This window comes from Diadema setosum, chromosome 13 (assembly GCF_964275005.1).
Source record: "Diadema setosum chromosome 13, eeDiaSeto1, whole genome shotgun sequence".
NCBI lineage: Eukaryota > Metazoa > Echinodermata > Echinoidea > Diadematoida > Diadematidae > Diadema > Diadema setosum.
The window spans coordinates 3,855,362-3,874,902 of NC_092697.1; the positions used below are offsets into that span (position 1 = coordinate 3,855,362).

Below are 19,541 nucleotides of genomic sequence, written 5' to 3' on the forward strand. Positions count from 1 at the left end.
TATAGACAGAAGCTTTTTAGAGTGGCACAAAATAAACAAAATATGATCTGTTGCAAAGGACACATAGGTAACTTGTCACCGCATGACCCTGATGAAGTCATAGATTTTTGAGCTAAACAAACTAATAGAATTGCAGAATACAGTAATTTGACTCAAGATAAGATATTCTATGTTCCATTATCAAGGATCTATATCTTACCTTTCTATAGCATGAATTTTTGAAATTCAAAGTATATGTGAAATAAAGATTTCAAGTTTTTTTTATTTTACAAAGGGTGTTGCTACAGTGTTTTACATTGGAAATTGTGTTTTCATACATGCTTTATTCTTGCTTGATTGCATCTGAAACTCCAAAAGCGATTTTATTCAAAACAAAAATTAAATAGAAATATCTCGTGGCAGGCTCTCTTGCAGTTTCTGTGGTAGGCTGTTGAATATTAAAGTTGGACAAATCATTCATCATCTGAGAAGCTCAGAGATTGGCAAAATTTGATGATGCTAACATCAGAATATATTAGATGGCTTAGACAGTTTCTGGTATGTGATTGGTCGAGAGCTCGTCACATGATACTGTTTGCGAGGATCGTAAATGTTATATTTTCCCAGCTCGTTATATTTCACCAACTGGTCAAATGAATATATTTTTCCATGTGTGTCGCCCTCTTACGGTTGAAATAGGAACAATTACACCAATATGAGGGTGTGGGACCACGTCGGTAACTGGGGCGAGCAAACGATTACTATTGATAACTGCAGTCTGGATCGATATAATGTGTCCCCCCCCCCCCCCCCCCCATCCACGATACGTGAGAGAGTACGAGTAGACGGCACGGCGCTTACGTTTACCGTTTACGTATGCACGTATCACACTCGGCCCGCGAAGTTTGGACTCACACTTCAAAATGGAACCCCGTTTTGTCTATAAACGACGACGAGTTCGATAAGATTTTGGAGGATAAGGATTCTAACTCCACTAAACATGTCCTAAAACAAGCGAGTTAATAGTCTAGAGACATTTTGTTCAGTTCAGTTCTTAGCGAACGACGGCAATTCATTCATCTTTATTGTACATTGACGTAACTTAGACTAGATCCAACTGTTAGGCCTAACGTTACATCGAACAAGGAGGACTACGACACCGAGCAGTCTGGTTTGCAAATCACTGTGTTTCTACAATGTTCATCTCTGCAACAGAGGAAAAAGAAGACTGATTGTGATATTGCTGCAGATTCCTGATGACAGATGGTAGGCCTATTAACGTTGTTACGTCTAACGCATACCGGTCCTGGCACAAGACAAATTGACTAAAAATCACAGGGTAGAAAAGATGATGCACTGGGCATGGGGAGCCGATTTGGACGCATGTGATGTAGACACTAGGCTAACTCTAGACTTAACGAGTTAGACGCTAGACTTACGTAACGTTAGACCGTGTAGATTCTAGATCTAAATTAGGCCTAACATTTAACAAACATTAGAATCTACCTGTAGGTAACCTACTACGAAACAAATGTCAAATGATAAAAATTGCCCAGTAGGCCTACAGTAGGCCATAACGTTAGGCCTAAGACTAAGAGTAAAATTAGAATTGTTTTGTGAGTAGGCGTTGACCCTTTTTAACATCTGCTGATCTTTTGGACCTGAGCCTATTACTATAAAGCGTAACTATAATTTTATAAAGCGTCGTTACTGGACTTGAGCCTACGTTTAGGGCCTGCTGTCGTTAGAGGACATAAGCCTAACTACACAGACAGCTCAGTCGCCGCGCCGCTACACTGTACAAAATCGCGACAGCGCGCACACAGCGTCTGGTCGGGCTAACATGAGCGTACTAAAGTATACGCTTATGCTATGCGTCGTTAGTGTAGGCTCTTCTGTAAAGCATAATCAAGGGCAAGGCCATCTAATATAACAGATATCGACTGGTAGGGGGTGGAATGTAACAATCTTTGGAACGCCAGGGAGTTATATTTTCCCTCGTGATCATATTTTCCCTTGGGAAAATATAACTCCCTGGCGGTCCAAAGAATGTTATATTCCACCCCGTACCAGTCAATATCTGTATAATAAATGCTAGGAGACTTCATCAGGCCTTTGTGGTGACATGCAAAGACTGCTCTTTGTCTGCATACCACTGTAAATACATCTAGAGGTGTACAGGAAAATTTGCAATAGTACTAGGGAAATGTGCGATACGTTGTAGTCAAGGAAAAATCTGATGACATCGCAGTTGCAGTCTATACAGCCACACTGCGTGCTGAGTCTAAGCACAGTACATCTACTGTTATGTACATGTTGAAGCTGAGAACTTGTGACGGTATGACAAGCTATTGATAAAAGCCTGTAGGCCATGATGTGATATGGGTCTAATGTTATTATTGAGACAGAAAGGAGCAAGCATGGGTTGGGTAAGCAGCTGAAGGCACGGTGCCAGGTTTAAACAATGTCACTGCGGACCTTGTAATATCATGTGATTGCCAGTATACACTGTGTGAGAACCATCTAATGTTGCTCGCCGACCATATTCTGTTTATTAAAAGGTATCAGTGCAGCATCAAAAACACCTCTAACATACAATCAGCACCTGAACAACAGATTTGAGACTATATCGTCTGTTGAGAATGAGAAGGGCGTTAAGTTGTCCCGAACACTATGGATTTAGAGGCAACTTAACGCCCTTATTATTCTCAACCGACGATATGTAGGCAACAGATGGCGTCCTGTCAAAAGATGTTTATGGCTTTTGCTTATATTTTGAAAATACTTCAAATCTACATATCTACAAATATCAATGGGAAAGTACAGCATCAATGGCACCTCGCTGTGTGAATGTTAACGATGATGGGCAAAAGATGATCTTAGTGAAGACTCTATTAAGCTTGCTGATGTCAAGACTGGTGTGTTTAGACAATATGAAACGTGTTTGTGAAAAGTGAGAAAATAATGAGCACCATATCATGTCATGTTTGTGTGAATAATCCCTCAACATATAGAGGTTTAGTGTTTGGGAATGGCCTGGAGGCAGTAAGGGGATTAAAATGATTAGGCAGCCGCCAAACTCATGATGGCGTGCTTCGAGGATGTTGCCATAGTTACCTGAATGTCTCCTCTTCTGGTTCTTCTCCCTGGTCATATCATTGCAGGGAACCAACAGGCAGCACAAGAGGCCATCCTTCTTGAGTGTGTAGTGGTCAACCATCTGGCAGGACATACAAATAAAGGAAACAAAAAGCACTGAAGATTCAGCAAGAACTCTCCACCCCCAAATTTGATCCTCAGCCCCAGCTTCAGCCTCTACACTGCTAGTCTGCTAAGTGTTGTCATATTGTTATTGTTTTTTTTTAAATTAAGTTACTAAAATCTTCACTGTTATAGTGTTAATCACATGTAGACATATCCATATGACTGACTGAATTAAAGAAAAGACATAGGGTGTGTTCCAGCGCTCTCTTAAGTCCCGTACCATACCCATCCAAGAGGAGCCCTCGAACGCTCCCAAGCCTAATGTACAGTACCATACCATGCCAAAGTGGACCACTTCCCAATGTGCTCCATAAGCGTGCTGCACTGTCTCATACCATGCCATCGAGTTCTCCAATGCAAACTGGTCCAGAAGCGTACTGTACCAGAAGTTGTTGACATGAGACGAGTGTTCTTAATACGCTACAAAGGTGTGATTCTCTTAGTTAGGGGTGTCTGTGTGTAGTGTGCTGCTAAAAAATGTGTGACCCCTCTGACTCGAGTCCAGAAATCACTCATGAGGCATACTAAAATCAGCTCCACAGAACGCTTGAACTCTCCCAATTTGGCATGGTATACATACAGTACGGTTCGGTTCTTTTTTGAGCGCTTGAACACAGCCACAGGTCAGAGATGGTGATGAGATCCAAAAGAGTGCGTAGCTTTAAGAATCTGGCTAGATGTGGGGGATCACACTATGCCTGCCCTGTTACGGTAACAATACTATCATTATTCCCTTTCACACTAACTTATTTTTAAAAAAGCAGATTAAAAAAGTACTTCAACAACAACAACAACAAAAATCAGCAGCAGAGAATGAATGGGGTGGCTAGAACTGTTCAAAAATCTATGGAGTTCATCTTAGCGTCCTTCTGGATCTCCAACTATGAGTTGTGCATCATGATTTAACTCAGCGTCTACCGTAACATGGTTGGTCATGTGCTGAGTCTACAGAAAAGTTCAGAATCCGAAAGGGAATGGGTTATAGAGAGAAAATGAAAGAGAGAGACAGAGAGATAATGAGACAGAGAGGGAGAGGGAGTGAAAAAAAAATCAACCTTTTACAGCTTTCGTGCCACCTAGAGGTCAATGGCTAACTTCTTTTGCAGGGCAGGTCACGAACATCAGCCCTTAACAATATCAAGATAATCTTTTTCCCCCCTTTTCACTCTCCCTCAGTCTCTTTCCAGGGGTATCGCCTTGCCAGTCTGTGCACCACCCTTTCAAGGCTGCAGGAGCCTGGAACATCTCATATTTCAAAACATATCCCCCTCTAACCCCTCTCATCCAACGAAGACGACAAACCACCTGCCGCAACTTTCATTAAGAGGGGGATAAGAGTAATAACGTTTTATTGCTCGCTAAGAGCACCTTTTGGCACATGTACAAGGGCAGTACTTGTACATGAGGACTATCTTCTTCTCTTGTCATTTGTATTGGGCCCACACCCACCTTTGGGCACACAGGATGAATAATCCCACTCTCTTGGTCTCTAATATTGACAGTGAATAAATGGATTAACTCCGGTAGTAGGAGTTGAGGCCCTATTAAACCAAGCCTGGAGTCATTTCTTCTTCTTTTTTTTCCCCTCATTTTTTTTTTAATGTACAGGTATGGCTCTGATTTGAGAAAAAACTAGGACCAGAATACAAATGGATTTATTATCCTCCCTCATGATATTATGTTCAAGACTTTGAATAGTGAGTGAACTTAATATTGCATAAGCTCACATACAACTCATCAGAATGATACACATTTTTTGAAACCTGTCCTTTCACCTGAAACCGAACATCTCGGAATGCCAAACATATGGTGACAACATGATTATACTACCCTCATTTGGTGTCTACAAAACTTTTCAGGCAGTTACAAGAAGCAAATGTATACCAGTAGCTAGGGATCAATGTGCTTCTATACCACATACTGTCTAGCCTTTTGTCAAGGCCCTCTCGCTGTATGGTGAAGAGAGCCCAGCTGAGTGGGGTTGCGCGAGGGCCTTTTGAGATCTGCTTCGCATCCTTTTGTTAGCCCTTTGAATTACCGACTTTTGCTCCCCGATTTCGGGAGCAAAAGTCGGGGTCCAATCAGCGTGTCTGTCTGCTCGAACCCGATTTGAATAGAGCGAATGCACGCCGCTGCCGCAGACCTCACAGAACTCTACACACAGAGTGTGTAGAGTTCCGTGGCAGACCTCCTCGGGTGGTCAGTGATGCATGCGAACAGGCATGACCACCAAGGCTGAGGATGCGGGGAGCGCGCCATTCCATTGGTTGACCGGAAGCCATTAAAATGAGTATTCAGAAGGGTTCACGTGTCATGAATAATAATGTGTGAAGCAGATCTCAAAAGGCCCTCGCGCTGGCGCGCTCGGCTGGGCTCGCTTCGCTCACCCATTACAGCGAGAGGGCCTTGACAAAAGGCTACATACTGTCTGACTGAAGTCACTCTACTCACGAAAGTTTAATATGAGATAAAGATGGTAAAGGAGATGAACATAATCAATCATGATAAGATGGTATTATGAGCACAAAAATTTCTAAATGCCTATCCTGCAAAGAGATGACTTCAAAACAAAATAACCCTTTCAAATTCAGAGAGTGCTTTTGATCTTTAAACAATTCAAAAGAGGTGGGTATTTCAAAAGACTTGGATAACAACTGTGAAAGCTGGATTTCCTAATGGATGCACCAGAAAACATGTAACGTGAAAGTGTATTTTAAGGTCATTTCCCTCAATTTTTTTTTGTGTGTGTCCCTTTTTCCAGAAGAGCTATCCCATACCTAGACTATTCACAGCAAAACAAGAAGATCTTCCCTCCCTTCACAAATCCTCATCACCCGACACCCCACCCATTTGTCGCGGCGATGATTCGTCCCTCCTCCTCCTCCACAGACGCAAACATCTTGACAATCAGCGCCATCTCCCACCCCGATCTCATCCTCCTTGTCTGCTCCGCCCCTGTCTCATTGTCACCGACTCGCCGGCTATCGGGAGAGAGGAGGGTGGGGAAGGGGGTGGAGGGAATAGCTACCATCTCCCCTGATCTTCCCTCTGATGGCTGCAGATCTCCCCTAGAGCCTGACCTTGGCTTGGTCATCCACAATACGTGTTTGTCACAATGTGCCCGGGTGTTCTCATTGTTAAAGACACCTCCACCTCCAAAATACATACCCTCCTTTTTAACTGCCCACGTCTATCATCTCATTAAATGTAACATGCACCACCCTCTGTATTATCGTCCCATCCTTCCACTCTGTGGTATTGTGGTAAATGACAAATCAAAATGAAGAGAGACATTGTATGCAGCCTAGCGGCAAAACAAAAACAGCAAACAAATATTTGGTGAAACCCAGATTACCCTCGCTGGACAAAAACACAAGGTGTCTTTGAGAAAAGAAAAGACATGGTCACAGGTGCATGCACACTACTGCAGCAGTCTAAACTTTAATGAAAGATGGCAGGAGGGTGGTGTGATGAAATTAGCCTTTGTTTTAAGGGCTCGTCACTGCAGTAGCATCAAGAGAAGTGAGCTGAGAGCTGTCTCATGAGGCAGAGTCAAGCCCCCAGCGAGGGGTAATCCCCAGGGAGAGGGCCTTTGAGAGGTCTCCCCATTCAAATCTCTTGATTTTACCACCGTTTGAAATCCATTGCTCAAAGTGGCAACCTGAATCATTCAGCGTCCAAATTATTCGCTGGGAGCTGATTTTTGCAATTTCTCCTGGCTCATGACCAACATTCACATCACGGATCTCAAAAGGCCCCTGTTTGGCATCAGCAGGCTCCCCTTGCAATTTGATGTTAACAATTAAGAGAGGACCTTTGAAAAGGCTACAGTGGAATGGATGTTAGTACACTGACTAGAAGTGATACATGTCCGTGGCGGATCCAGAGGGGGCGCACCAGGCGCGCACCCTCTCTTTATTTTTCTGAAATAAAAGAAATAAAAAGAAACTAGAAATGTCGCTATGGCGACTGATGCCTCCGCCATAATGCATGATTCTCCCAACAGGCGTATAGTACAATGTCTTCACAATGTGTGATCCATGACAGTTTCACATAACTGGCAAAATATTGAAATGACAGGTTTGTCAGAAATGTCTTGAACTGGGTTTGCTTTAATTTTCTAAGAGTGCAGGTACACATATTTGGGGAATTTTTGGGAAGTTTATGCATTGAGTAATTTCCAAGGTACAAAGAAAGAGTGTGATGACGGTACAAAATAGATTTTTTTTTTTTTTTTGGGGGGGGGGGCATTGAAACCTGGCCTTTGACCCTTAACCTTTGACCTTTGACCTTCTGGCTGGAAATTTCCCGGAGAATCTCCATTAGGTAATGCATGTATTAAGTTTTGAAACTAATAATGCAAGCATTGCATATACTACATGTAGTATATGAGGGAAATAGTAAAATTTTGAGGAGTTGACCTTGACCTTTGACCCCCTGACTATTGACCCATGACCCCTAAATTCCCTAGATAATCCCTGCCAGACAGTACATGCATATGGACCAAGTTCCACGAAGATACATTGAACCATTTGCGAGAAAAGTAATATTGCAACATTTTCACCTAACCTTTGACCTTTTGACCTTTAACCTTATGACATGAAACTCTCTCTGGAGAATCTTTACGCAGTAGTACATATCCACACCAAGTTTCAAGAAAATACCTTCGGGCATTGCATAGATATGGGGGAAATTGCAACATTTGTAGCAGTTGACCTTGACCTTTTGACCTTTGACCTCTTGCCAATGTCACTAAAATCTACTCAACTAATTGTCCCATCATACATCATCCTTGGACCAAGTTTGGTGAAAGCTGCTTCATCCAGTTTTGAGTTATCACGTAAACAGATAAATTCTAGGATTTGACCTTGATCTTTGACCTTTGACCTCTGTCCGATTTCACTGAAAAACTAATGAAGTAATTATCCCATCATACATCATCCTCCAACAAAGTTTGGTGAAATTTGCTCCATCCAGTCTTGAGTTATCGCGTAAACGGATACAATTTCTTGATTTGACCTTGACCTTTGACCTTTAGCCGATTTCACCCAAAATCTAATCAAATAATTGCCCTATCATACTTCATACTTGGACCAAGTTTGGTAAAAATCCAGTAAATATTACTCAAGTTATCGCGTAAACGAAAGCGGACGGACGGACGTACAGACGTACGTACGGACGTACGTACGGACGTACGGACGGACGGACGGATGGACAACCCGAAAACATAATGCCTCCGGCACCACTTCGTGGCGGAGGCATAAAAAATGGGGGGTGCTTGAGCTCCATGAGGCATTCTCGTTTACATAAGATGGGAGATGTAAAATTCAAAGAGAATTGACCAAAGCGAAGTTGACAAACAATTCTCATGTCACGTTATTAATAATCTGGAGGCTGGAAAATCTCAACTACACAAATTGTTTTTCTATGCAATTAGCTACTGTTCTTAAGGTGGAAAAAATGACTCGGTCGATGGCATGACCGCCGCACAAGCACAAGAGGTCCTTGGTTCAAGCCCGGTTCAAGAACAACTGAGCAAAACGTTGTAATGTGTTGTCAGATTATCCCCTCTGGTACTAAAGAGGGGAAGCCTCTGCCTGTCCGATAGCACATGAGATGCTGGCCCGGTGTGAAGGAGGTCTACACATCATTGACTGATCCCTTTTCACTCCTAGACTACAGCAGAGAGCGATTTAAATCAGACATGGTGGGTATCTTTCACTGGACGTCCAAAAAACGGGTGAATGGTTCTAACCCCTTGTAGTTTCACCCACATGAAATTATACTGCTCAGCAAATGGTATCACCTGCTCATATCATGCCATATGAGGATAGCACTGCCATTGTTGGTAAAAATTTGGTGAGGAAAGTGGTGAGAAATCCTCCATGGCTATAGCATTGTAATATTCTCTTTGATAATACAAGGTGTGCTACAATGTGTTCTACACATTTTCTCTTTAAGAATCTACATGTATATTACCGGCATCGAGTTCAGAATATTTTCCAGTTTAAAAAATCTGACCTGCCTGGTCAGTAGTGTCTCTGGTATTACTGGAGTTTTTCTTCATTCATGTGAACATCATTTTACAGCTTGCTCAGCAAAGTTACCATATACTTTATGTATTTATTTATTTATCTATTTTTGATTGAGCCACCAAAATAATGAAAGGCAACAAGCGGGATCCCTCTCTGTTGCAAGTGAAGAGCACACCAAAAGGAAACTCTTGGTACAGATTGGCAAATCCTCAATATTCTACATTTTTCTTTCCACCATTTCTCTCCCATATTCCCCCATCTCCCCCCCCCCCCCAAAAAAAAAAAAAAAAAAAAAAATTATGATCATCACTGGGGTGGCAAGTGCTTGTATCTCAAATTTTGGTGAAAATGACTTTATTGGATTTATGGTCAGATCATCAGTTAAAGGGGATGGCTAGTAACCGATCAGTGGGAATCAGTGGGAATGCTGAGGGATGATTGTTCCAATCCTTGTGGGATTCATTTAAGAGTACATTATATATATATATATATACTGTTGTGTGAAAATTATTTGCTTCAGAACGGTCTCGTATTCAAGTAATGTGCAGATTAATGCCCCGTCACTGACCAGGGACGCTTACCTGAAAGCATTAAACTGCACATTACTTGAATATGAGACCATTCTGAAGCAAATAATTTTCACACAAGAATAGATATATAATGTACTCTTAAATGAATCCCACAAGGATTGGAACAATCATCCCTCAGCATTCCCACTGATTCCTACTGATCAGTTACTAGCCATCCCCTTTAAGTGACGTCTTGTCCAAATCCCAGCTGTCTTACCCCCAAAAATGAAGCCTCCAAGGTATGTCAAAGGAAAGATTTGGTACAGTGCTTTGGCTGCATGTTTTTTTGCTCTCCTGAACATTTGACATTTTGTAGATACCAGGTCTTGTCGTCCCAGCGACGATAATGTAACTATTCATATAATGTAATGCACATGCCCTCTAAAACGCAGACTAAAAAAAAAAAAAAAAAAAGACAATTCAATTAGAGCGATGCCACAAGAACTTTTAACAGAGCTAAGAGACAATCATACAAAGACACAAAAAATTACAGTAAGACAGAAAAGAACTTGGAAACACATCCCATGGTGCGTGACAATGGGAATAAACAGTCAAATTGGCACTTCTGCTGGGGAAAAGTCATCAAGAGGCATAACTTCAAGGAAAGAAAAAAAAAAAAAACGAGAAATCTTAGCTGGATCTACCACTGGATCTCCCAAGTTTCACCCGCCCCGACCCTGGAGTCGGCCGCGGCAGGAAAAACCGCACGTTTTGCCTAATCGGTCGTGGATCTCCCGGCCCCGGGGTCCCTCAAGGAATGTCAACAGGACGTATTAATTTCCAGAGCCTCATCCAGACAGGGGCTGACTGGAGAAGCTTAAGTGTTGATGCTTGGTTCCGATGGCTTCTCCATGCAGGAGTGCAACATTTTACTCCATTCAGGAGTTTGTTTACAATTTGATGGGCTAGCCATCAAAGATGCAGATGCATAATTTATTTCTTCTTCTTCTTCTTCTTCTTCTTTTTTTTCTTTTTCTTCTTCTTCTTCTTTTTCTTCTTCTTCTTCTTTTTGGTCTTATTTCATTGTCACACATCCATGCTTTATGTGTTTTACTATTATATTCTTATCATTTCTTATCATATTAAATGTCCCAGATGAGGGCCCTGTTGCATATAAAGAATCAAAATAAAAACATAAGTCAGAAATCAAGCATAAGTCAAGTATCAGCCAATCAGCATTGAGCATTCAGAGACTTTATGTTTCATTTTCTGATTTATGTTTGGTCTCAACTTTTATTATGCAACAGGGTCTAAGTTTATCAAGTATGAAGAATAGAGATCAAATACACTGTTAAAAGTTGTACACTTTTAATCACAGGGAGAAGTGGAATATCAGGGCCTATTTCATATCATATTAATATTTGTATTTTTTTTTTTACTGTTCTCTCTCTCTCTCTCCCTTCCTCTTCTTTCCTCTTGCTCTCTTCTATTTCTCTTTTCTCCCCTTTTTTCTCTTTCTCCATCACTCTCTTACTTTATAGAGATTGACATGTTTTATCACAAATAGTCCCCACCCTCCTCTAGCCATCAAGTTGGGTGCCAAGAGCAGTTCACAAACTAAGGCCAGGTCAAATGTTAAAGGCACTATTTACCATTTGCAGTTGAAACCAAAGCCCAGCTTTAGTGCTTCAAAATAACAATGTAGTTCTAAATTGTGAGTTATGGATACAAACAACTAGAATGGAAAAATGTTCATTAGTATAATTGATGTTAAGTATTGTTAAATATACAAAATGTGAACAATAGTTTTGATAAAATAATTTTTAGAATAAACCGTTTACAGTTATGGTTTATTGAGAAAATTAGTGATATCTCCCTTCATTTGTGGCTTTATTGCAATTTTTTTGGCGAAATCTTTATATGGTATAAAGGTGTATTATATGGTATAAATATACAATGATTTGTGATACAACTAAACTATGTATATATGCATCAAATGTGATAACTCAAACATTTTATTAATCACTGCTCCCAATGATAAACAGTGGCTTTAAGTTATGCATGCATTCTTTGAGAGATGCTCCCCAAAAAAAACAACAAACAAACAAATGGATGCAGAAAGAGATTCTCTGACAGAAGAAAAAAAAAGAAAGAAAGAAAAAGACAAAGTTTGAATGTAGTCAGGGCCCTCTGGTAGAGCAGTGGCAACACTGAAGAGGCTACCCTGGGTAAATAAGACCTCATTATTATTATTATTATTATCATCATCATCATCATCATCATCATCATCATCATCATCATCATCATCATCATCATCATCATCATCATCATCATCATCATCATCATCATCATCATCATCATCATCATTTACCTGAATGAGACTGTCAAACTTTGGGCCCTCCTTGATGGACAGCTGCCCCGTGCAGTCCTTGTCGATCTTGTAGTGGTAGACAAAGTTGTTGTAGCAGAGCGAGAGCGCAAAGCTGCCCTCTTCCGTCCGCTCACGAACCCTGCGTGCGACAACAGACAAATGGCAGAATGTCATTTTTTTTCCCGTCTTCAAATCTACCTTTTGCGTCTCGTCTTTCCCTTAAGGATATAAATCGGATGCAGTCTGTGTAATCATGAGGTCAGTGAGCCCCATAGTGATTGTGTCACTGTGTCTGGTCTTCTTGAATTGTTTCCAACAAGCTCAACTGCTCATCTTAACCAGATTTCTGAAGTAGGTGAGGTTAGCCCAATTTCTCAACTACAAAGTGTACCAGAGGGAACAGAAAGGGGCCCATGCTTTAACTCCAAGAAGTTGGTGGTGTTCATTGGGGGGGGGGGGATATTATTCCAAGAAATGAAGGCCTTCCTTTGCCAGTGAAAACAAAAATCTTTTATTAAATCATTTCATGGTTTCATTTGTCTTAATATACAGTTAGCAACTATGTCAATGCTTTCATGGAAAGTCCCATACAGTTTAAGGAAATGTTTAACATCACTTGCATTTTTTGGCAATGCCGTATATTAAGACATGATACACCTTCAACTTAGCCCATCAAGTTTGTTCAAGAGCTCAAAATGCTGCATCCTGAATGGCACGGTGACCTCCAGATTTTAGCACGCCTTAAGAAACAGCTGCACTGGTTGCCACAGAGAAGGAGACAACATGCAACATTTTGCTTCTCGTTAGGAAAGCCATTGATATTTTTGAGCACCCCCTAATAGTTGAGCTGGTTTTCTTCCTGGTAAAAAAAAAGAGACCTCTGGAAAACTTGTTGTCTTTTGGCAACGAAAACACGTTGGCCTCCGAAAGAATGCGATCTGCATTTGTTGCAAGAGCCTTCACGGCAGACGCTCCGCAGCAACAGAATGCATTCGCCAGCCAACTGTTTGAAATGCTCACTTGCAGTTCATTCATTCACTCAAGAAGGGAATAAGATGTTACCTACTGAACGTTCATGTCCGATCTATTCTTACACAGCTCTACTCATGTTTATCAACTGGGATAGGTCTCAACAATTGTTTAAGAATATACCTGTCTGGTTCTACCATGATTTACTCACCAAGTGCGATGGCTCATAGTAAATGGTGCTGCATCATCATTCCTATCGGAAGTTTATTTTGGGGGACAAGCACTTGCTTAGCAGAGAGGTTTTCTTAAAGAAATATCAAGCACAAGTAGTCTGGCCTTGCCGGCACATGCGCAACCGGCACATGCGCAGCAAACTTTCGCAAAATCTGACGCCACTTGAGAATGAAGTGAGCCATATTTAGCCTCCGCGTGCAACATAAGGTAATAGTGTGACCTTGAGTCCTGTATGTTGTTCCCTGTTTACGAGCAAGGTGGGGGGGGGGGGGGGAGCATAGTGTCAACGGCAACAATTGTTTGGATGCTACCTAAATAGACCCCCAAGGCCTAAACTGGAGTGAGTAGTAGTGCATTACCATGGCAATGGTGAGGGTTTGATACAAAATTATCAGCATGCGCAGGCTGGGAGTGCATCTGTGAGCTTTGATTGACACATTGGCAGGTTGATGCACGTAATGCTGCTCTGTAGCACAGTTTTGATGCATATCAAGATCATTTTGGGGGTTACTTTGCACTAGAAATACAAACACCATTAGATACATCTCGTACACTCAAATACAGAAAAAAATACAATTGGGAGACAACTACTGCAACTTATATTAATGAAAAAAAAATATATTAATGATTTAAACACATCAGTTATAATTGTGAACACACATCCAACACATACATGTACAATTTTGCACATGTCAAGAAGTCAGTTTGAGACACATTGAGACACAAAGGCCCGAATTCACGAAGGTGGTACAATCTTTGTCCATGGTTTAAACCAGGGACAAAGACCGTAGTTTTGTATGGGGCGCCAAGTGTCGCATGGTCTGTTTCGTTACGAAATCAGTCATTTTGTCAACGAAATGCTAACATTTTGTAACGCTAAAATGACTGATTTCGTAACAAAATAGGCCATGCAACACTTGGCGCCCCATACGTTTGTCCATGGTTTAAACCATACACAAAGATTGTACCACCTTCATGAATTTGGGCCAATTTTTTTCTTTAAGATCAAGTGTCTCCCTAATATACTAATTATGAGCATAATGCCTCCCTATCTATCTACCTATATGTATATATATATATATATATCTATAGCTGACATCTGTACATATATGTCGGTATCTATATACTGTACTCATTATACTCACAGGAACTTGCCCTGCTGTAGGCCGGACGCCATGATGCGGTGCTCCGCCTCCTCCCTCGTCAGCTTGTTGTGGAACCAGAGCTTGTCCTGGTGCATCAGCTTCTTCAGTGCCCTCTCCAGCTGGGGGCGCTGGGAGGAGGACTGGAAGACCCTCTCGATGACATCACGCTGTCGGTGGGATGGCACGGCGGAACAGAACGGAACAGGACAGAAGATGAAACATCAGTGACATGAAGCACCTAGCTGCAGAATTTCCATGTTGTTCTCTCTTGACTCCATTGCAATTTATTATTAATAACAATATGCCCATGTACTGACCTGCACCTGTTTAATAGTTGGGTTGGCTTGAAAGGTCCTGTTTACCTTTGGGAGCAGTGATTTAGACAATGTTCAAGATATCACTTTTGATACATACTGTATGTGTATGTCAGTTGCATCACAAAACATCCTACCATGGAAAAATTTTGCAATAAAGCCTAAAATATAAGGAGATATCACTATTTTTCTCATTAAACCAGAACTGTTGATGGTTTAGTCTGGAAACATTTTTATAATAACTATTGATCACATTTTGTATATTTAACAATATTTAACATTGATTATACTGGTTCAAATTTTTACATTGGTTGTTTCTATCCTCATCCCACATTTTAGAACTATTTTGAAGCACTAATGCTGGGTTTTTGTTTCTTCTGCAAATAGTGAATTATGCTTTCAACCCTTTATGTGCTTTGAGTGCCAATTGGCACCTAGAAAACCCATAGCATTGTACACACTGTCCTAAGTCCCTGGTTGTATAGGGGTTAATTGGCATTGAGTAATTACACACTTGTTCACTGAGACATTAACATCTGATACGATTGATTCTTCACTGCAAATCAATAAACCTTAGTCTAACCATACTTGCTGCCATATCAGTCATAATAAAACATGCTCTGCGGTGTAGTTTTGAGTCATTTTTAATACATACTATGAACATGCATGAAAATACATCCATAATAATACAAGCAAAATGTTAATATAAAATCCACTTGAGGCTTTTATGCTTATTGAGCCATTTCACTGCTGTCAGCAGCAATTTTTGCAGTTTTGTGTGGTTTTTGCAATTTGCAGTTTTATACAGTCAAACCTATTTATGGTGGCCACCCAAGGAAGATGAAAAAAAGTGGCCTTTATAAAAAGGTGGCTGCTATGGACAGAGTCTTTTTAATATGCTTTTTCTCTCAGAGGAAATTGTCTTTAGTGGTCTTATATATATATATATGGCAGGTGGCTGCTATAGACAGATGGTCGCTAAGACAGGTTTGACTGTAATTATTGTTTACTTATATGTTCATTATCTACTCTTATTATCAACAATCTTCATCAAGTTATGAAATGAAGGGGAAAAGAACTCCTTTCATTCACATCATTCCACAGGTGACATTGCACCATGCTCCTACACATCTTCACAAACCTTTCTTTCCAGACACATACGTGTACACGTATAACATGATATAGGCAGTAACATATCAAAACTTGCTTTATCATCCTAAATCTGAAAACTGAGAATATCCTAATGATACAGCAGGCACTACAGGACCTGAGGACTTGCTGCTAACCACATCTTGCACTTTTCAAAGAATAATGTGAAACACATTCAACCACAAGCCCCCACAGTCATTCAAAACATTTTATTCTCAAGATGTACCTTCCTACCCCCTTTCCCCATGTGCTCCCCCTCCCTTTCTACCCCCATCTGGTTTTTCATAAAGCCCAGAATTTTTTTTCTTCCCCCTTCACACATCAACTGCTAGACCAAGAAATGTGAATTGACTGAACACTGCCATTTTTATTCATGCCTAACACAAGTTATTTCCCCCGGCAATAACAATTCATTTCGTTTGTTGGCATCCAGAATCGCAGCAGAAGGACTTAATTGTATCGGGGGCCAGCGGCATAAAGTTTTTGGCACCGCAACAATTATTCAGCATGCATCGGGAGATGGCCATGCCAAAAGAGGTGACTTTTCAAAAAAGAAAAAAAAAAGTGGACAATCTTCCGAGTGTTTTCTCCTTAACGTCTTCAATACTTCCCATGGAGTAATTCTCTAAAGTATCCCATTTCCTTCATTCATCAAAACAAGCCCTCTCCACCCTGTTTACACCCCAAGAGGAAGGGCGCCCTCATTGGTTGCATTCCAATCAAGGAGGTCGCACTTTCCATTCAATCGAGAGTTCCTTGCCTAAAATGAAGACAGTCCTATTCATCAAGGAACGCCTAATAACACTGTGATATCACTGGCGAGTCTAGGTTTTGCATTGTTTGAACTTATTACATCTGTATTACTTCATTCTTAGCCCAATGTTTCACTTGAGGTCTTGTTTGTTTTTGTTTATTTGTTTGTTTGTTTTTTGAAATGTGACAAGAACATTTGTCAGTCTATTTTATTTTCTCCTTTCTTCTTTTCCTTTCTGAATGTATGAAATGCCTTTTTCCTTTGTCTCTGTTAAGCACTACAAAGTTAGCCAAGGATAGAATTCTAATCTCTGATCTTCTAAAGAAGCAGTAAAGAAGATATGAAACAGACACTCAGAAAAATAAGACACAGCAGACAATCTGATGCTTTTAACCTATATGTTGAGGGAGGTCCAATTCTAAAGCAATTATAGGTCCATGTACAACATAGGTGACATGATTACAAAAGCTCATTGAGATCAAAGACACACTCAGCAAAAATTCAAAATTGTGATCTTACGATGCAAAGTTAGTTTGCATTAAACATGCAATGATATCAGCTAGTCAACTTAAAAGTTTCCCAACCCCAACCCCATACATACAAAAAGATGATAATTGTAGTCATATTACAAGTGTCTAAATAAGAATTACCCTGCAATATTTTAATCTCTAACAAACCAATCCAACAGCTACATGAACACACCAAATTTTGGTTAATCTGTCAGAGAGGCTACATTTCCAACCTCAAGCAAAATTGTTATCACTGTCCATGAAAGTTCAACAAGGCTCAGACAGCTTGGAGGCCGCTGGTCTCTACAGACACACACCCCTTACCAAGTGAGCCAGTGATTAGAACCCTGCATTATGACTCAAATAGGCCCCAACAAACCACTGATTCTTGTTTTTTTACTTTTTGTTCTGTTTTTTTTTTTAATTCTTCATGGGCATGTCTGAGTCATTTTATAACATTCAATCTGTTATCAATTACCAAAAAAAGAGGAAACTGTAAACGATCAACTACTGTGGTCATTTTAGAGAAAAGTTGTGGCAAAGAAAATGTTAACCATCGTGCATACTTAAAAGCATGTGCAAGTTCTACCATTCAGTTAATCTATTTGAATTCACCAGATGTGTTTTTTTGAAAAAGTATCAAAGAGGGCTTTTGAGAGTACAGGAAAAGACCCTTGTGTGTTTTCCGCTAAAATGACCACTCTTACTGCCCGGTCTCACACTGACCGGACCGGTCTCACTATCAACACAACTGATTGAATGCTGAAGTGTAAACACCCTGGTCAACTACATGTATGAAACAAAACTAAAAGAAAACAAAAGGGGGGGGGGGGAAGCCTAAGATCAGATGTCTATTAATGCAGCATCCTGCTCATGATTATAATAAATAATACATTTACTGGTTTTCAAAATATCTCACGATTTCACAAGAGGAAATAAGTGTCAGAAAAATATACAAGAAAATAGGTTTCAAAAGGACAGAAAGACACTAGTTTCTTCTAACAAAAACAACCATTCCTCCCCGCCCCTTCTCCTCCCTCCCCTCCCCTCCCCTCCCCTCCCCTCCCCTCCCCTCCCCTCCCCTCCCCCTCCCCTCCCCCTTTCCTCCCCCTCCCCTCCCCCTGGAGTAGAAAGTGAAACCAGTCTCTTCTCTTATCCTTGTTGTCTTTTCTGAAAGCATGTATTGCAGGAGTTCCTTGATATTTGACACTTATTTTATATGGTCATGTGGATTTCAACTGAAATAAGATACATAATTACCGTTTCTTTGACACATCTTGTTTACAGTATAACCAAAAGACGAGCCGGAACTACCTTGAGAGGAAAAGACCACTTCACATCTCCTACCCTGTGAGTTGCAACACGGCTTAAAAAAATGTAGTTGAATGATTGGCTTGACAAGCCATCATTGCAGCGTGATGACTAAAATCCCAGGAGCCCATTTCTCTCGCAGATGCCATCAGCATCTATGCAAATGAGGTGCAGCATCGCTCCTTTCTATCAACCAGCCTCACAGCAGCCTTGCCAACCACTCAACTCTGGCTCAAAAAATGATGTAATTACGTCACATCACACCACAGCATTGTTATGACACATATCGAATGTCTAATGCAGGCGACACAATGTCGAACAAACCTGAAGGCCTTGTTACTTGCACGGGCCGGTGTGCGCGTGTAACTCCCACACTGTCACCCCTTCCAACATGCTATACCCCTAGACAACCAAGCAATCCCCACCCCCTCACCCCTCCCCCACCTCACACACACACACACACACATGCATACCATGTGATAGTCATTGGATGCTAAAGTTGGAATGCCACTTGTTTGTGAACTTTCGGGCCATTTTAGGCTTAATAGGACTGACAAAGTCATAATATGTGGGGGCCACAGGGACGACTGATGTAGCCCAATCTCCCCCTTGTTCCCCTTGCTTTATACTTCCATTGAATCATAAAGATAAATCAAACCTTTCATGACCCATTTACAATTCTGTCTGTGCTGTACCACTGAGATTTAGATTAATCAACACCCCTTGATGTAAAGGCTAGTTTAATTCTTTTAACAGGCCTGAGGTCATATGTATTGTTCTATTGTCAAAGCTTTCCCCCCTTCAAGTGAGAAATCAGACCAAACAAATAAATGAATGAAACAAGACACAACAGCATCCGCTTTTAACCAGTGATTCACACTGCATTATGGCATTTGTTGTCTACTGAAACGCAGCTGACTAGAATTCTTTTTTTCAATCTAGTATCGTTCCTTAACCTGCCTCACTTTCAAAATAGGTCTGTTCCATTGTATATACTG

At 40.9% G+C, this 19,541-nt stretch overlaps 1 protein-coding gene across 1 annotated transcript in view; it reads right to left on the reverse strand.

The window, feature by feature from the left end:
* LOC140236820 (tyrosine-protein kinase SYK-like) overlaps positions 1–19,541 on the reverse strand; it is a 98,149-nt gene that overhangs the window by 29,602 nt on the left and 49,006 nt on the right. The window contains exons 4-6 of the mRNA XM_072316757.1: positions 14,507–14,673; positions 12,159–12,297; positions 3,097–3,199 (exon numbers count right to left, since the gene is read on the reverse strand). Coding sequence (XP_072172858.1) covers positions 3,097–3,199; positions 12,159–12,297; positions 14,507–14,673 — 409 coding nt within the window. The remainder of the gene's footprint in view (positions 1–3,096; positions 3,200–12,158; positions 12,298–14,506; positions 14,674–19,541) is intronic.